The sequence below is a fragment of the Macaca mulatta genome, chromosome 5, assembly GCF_049350105.2.
Source record: "Macaca mulatta isolate MMU2019108-1 chromosome 5, T2T-MMU8v2.0, whole genome shotgun sequence".
In the NCBI taxonomy this organism is placed as follows: Eukaryota; Metazoa; Chordata; class Mammalia; order Primates; family Cercopithecidae; genus Macaca; species Macaca mulatta.
In genome coordinates this window covers 110871825-110874642 of record NC_133410.1, presented here as the reverse complement: position 1 = coordinate 110874642, position 2818 = coordinate 110871825, and the positions used below count along the sequence as shown (strand labels likewise).

At 38.9% G+C, this 2818-nt stretch overlaps 1 protein-coding gene across 1 annotated transcript; it reads right to left on the bottom strand.

Moving 5' to 3' along the window:
- Positions 1-1960: 1960 nt before the first annotated feature.
- On the bottom strand, positions 1961-2443 carry LOC144340816 (cytochrome c oxidase subunit NDUFA4). The gene has a single exon (XM_078002028.1). The coding sequence runs from the start codon at positions 2427-2429 to the stop codon at positions 2184-2186; it is 246 nt and encodes an 81-aa protein (XP_077858154.1). The 5' UTR covers positions 2430-2443; the 3' UTR covers positions 1961-2183.
- Positions 2444-2818: the final 375 nt, after the last annotated feature.

Genomic DNA, 2818 nt, shown 5'->3' with positions numbered 1-2818 from the left:
TTTTGTAGAGATGGTGTTTCACTGTGTTAGCCATGATGGTCTTGGTCTCCTGACCTCATGATCCTCCCGCCTCGGCCTCCCAAAGTGCTGGGATTACAGGCGTGAGCCACTGCTCCTGGCCCAGTTCAAGGAATTTTTAAATTTCCATCTTGATTTCATTGTTGACCGAATGATCATTCAAGAGTAGACTATTTAATCTCCATGTAATTTGAGGGTTCCTTTTGGAGTTGATTTCCAATTATATTCCACAGTGGTCTGAGAGAGTACTTGATATAATTTCAATTTTCTTAAACTTATTCAGACTTATTTTGTGACCTATCATATGATCTGTCTTGGAGATGGTTCCCTGCACTGACGAATACAATGTATATTCTGCAGTTGTTGGGTAGAATGTTTTATAAATATCTGTTGAGTCCATTTGTGCTAGGGTATAGTTTAAATTCATTGTTTCTTTGTTGACTTTTTGTCTTGGTGACCTGTCTAGTGCCCTCAGTGGAGAACTAAAGTCCCCCGCTATTACAATGTTGCAGTCTATCTCATTTCTTAGGACTAGTAGTAACTGTTTTATAAATTTCTTTTTTCTTTTTTTTTTTTTTTTTTGAGACGGAGTCTGGCTCTGTCGCCCAGGCTGGAGTGCAGTGGCCGGATCTCAGCTCACTGCAAGCTCCACCTCCCGGGTTTACGCCATTCTCCTGCCTCAGCCTCCCAAGTAGCTGGGACTGCAGGCGCCCGCCACCTCTCCCAGCTAGTTTTTTGTAGTTTTTAGTAGAGACTGGGTTTCACCGTGTTAGCCAGCATAGTCTTGATCTCCTGACCTAGTGATCCGCCCGTCTCGGCCTCCCAAAGTGCTGTCATTACAGGCTTGAGCCACTGCGCCCAGCCCTGTTTTATAAATTTCAAAGCTCCAGTGTTAGGCGTATATTTATTTTGGATTATGATACTTCCTGGTTGGACAAGTTCTTCTATCATTAAGTAATGTTCCTCTTTATCTTTTTTAACCGTTAGTGCTTTAAGTTTGTTTTGTCTGATATAAAAATAGCTTTCCTGCTTGCTTTTGATGTCCATTTACATGGAATATCTTTTTCCACCCCTTTACCTTAAATGTATGTGAATCCTTATGTGTTAGATGAGTCTCTTGAAGATAACAGATACTTGGTTGGTGAATTCTTATGCATTCTGCCATTCTGTATCTTTTATGTGGAGCATTTAGGCAATTCACATGTGTTTTTGTTTTACAGGTCCTGTGAGATTTATGCTTTAAGGAGGTTCAATTTTGGTGTATGTTGAGGATTTAGAGCTACTTTTAGTAGTGCTTACAGTGTTCGCTTGGTAGTGGTGAATTCTCTCAGTATTTGTTTGTCTAAGGACTGTTATCTTTCCTTCATTTATGAAGCTTAGTTTCACTGGATACAAAATTCTTGGCTGATAATTAGTTTGTTTAAGGAGGCTTAAGATAGGACCTCAATTCCTTTTAGCCTGTAGGGTTTCTGCTAAGGAATCTGTTAATCTGATAGATTTTCCTTTATAGGTTACCTGGTGCTTTTGCCTCACAGCTCTTAGAGTCTTTCTTTCATCTTGACTTTAGATAACCTGATGATTATGTGCCTAGATGATATCTTTTTGAGGTAAATTTTTCAGGAGTTCTTTGAGCTTCTTGTATTTGGATATCTAGATGTCTAGCGAGGCCATGGAAGTTTTCCTTGATTATTCACTCAAATATGTTTTCCAAACTTTCAGATTTATTTTCTTCCTCAAGAACACCAGTTGTTCTTAGGTTTGGTCATTTAACATAATTTGAAACTTCTTGGAGGCTTTGTTCATTTTATAAATTCATTTTGTCTTTGTTGGACTGGGTTATTTGAAAACCTTGTGTTTGAGTTCTGAAGTTTTGTTTGATTCTATTGCTGATACTTTCCAGTGTATTTTGCATTTCATTTCAGTGTGTCCTTCATTTCCAGAAGTTGTGACTGTTTTTTTTTGTTTGTTTGTTTTTTGTTCTGTTTTTTTTTCAAGTTTCAGTTATTTATTAATCAGTGTAATCTCCAATAGAGATTACAATAGAGATCTCCAACATGATTTCATGCATTTAGAGGAGAAATATTTCCTGGTTAAGTGGAAAATTGTGCGGATGTGGCTTCTGGAAGACCTTCATTCTAAAGCAGCGTTATAGTGAAACATTTCATTTAGAAATCTGGACGTTCCTTCTTCAGTTTGTCGTAATCCACATTCACTGAGTAGAACTTGTATTGATCATTGGGACCCAGTTTGTTCCAGGGCTCTGGGTTATTTCTGTCCCAACAAACATCTGGACTGAACAAGGCCAGACGCAAGAGATACAGTGTTGCTCCAGTAGCTCCAGTTCCAAGAAATACAAAGAGGGGGATCAAGCTCGGATGCTTCTTGGCCAGACCGAGGATGTGGCGGAGCATGTTTGCGGCAGAGGCTTTGCAGATACTATTTAGCTCAGGGCCTGGTGGCTAGACAGGTTCTCTCCTTTCCAGTGACTGTTTTTTATTTATGCTATCTATTTCACTAAAGATTTTCCCCTTCATATCACCTATCTTTTTTTTTTTTTTTTTTCATTTCATTAAGTTGGACTTCATCTTTCCTTGGTGGCTCCTTGATTAGCTTAATAATCAGCCTTCTCAATTATTTTTCTGGCAATTCAGGGATTTCTGCTTGGTTTGGATCCATTGCTGGTGAGCTAGTGAGATCTTTGGGGGGTGTTAAAGTACCTTGTTTTCTCATATTATCAGAATTGTTTTTCTGGTTTCTTCTCAGGCAGACTGTATCAGAGAAATGATCTGTGACTCAAGGG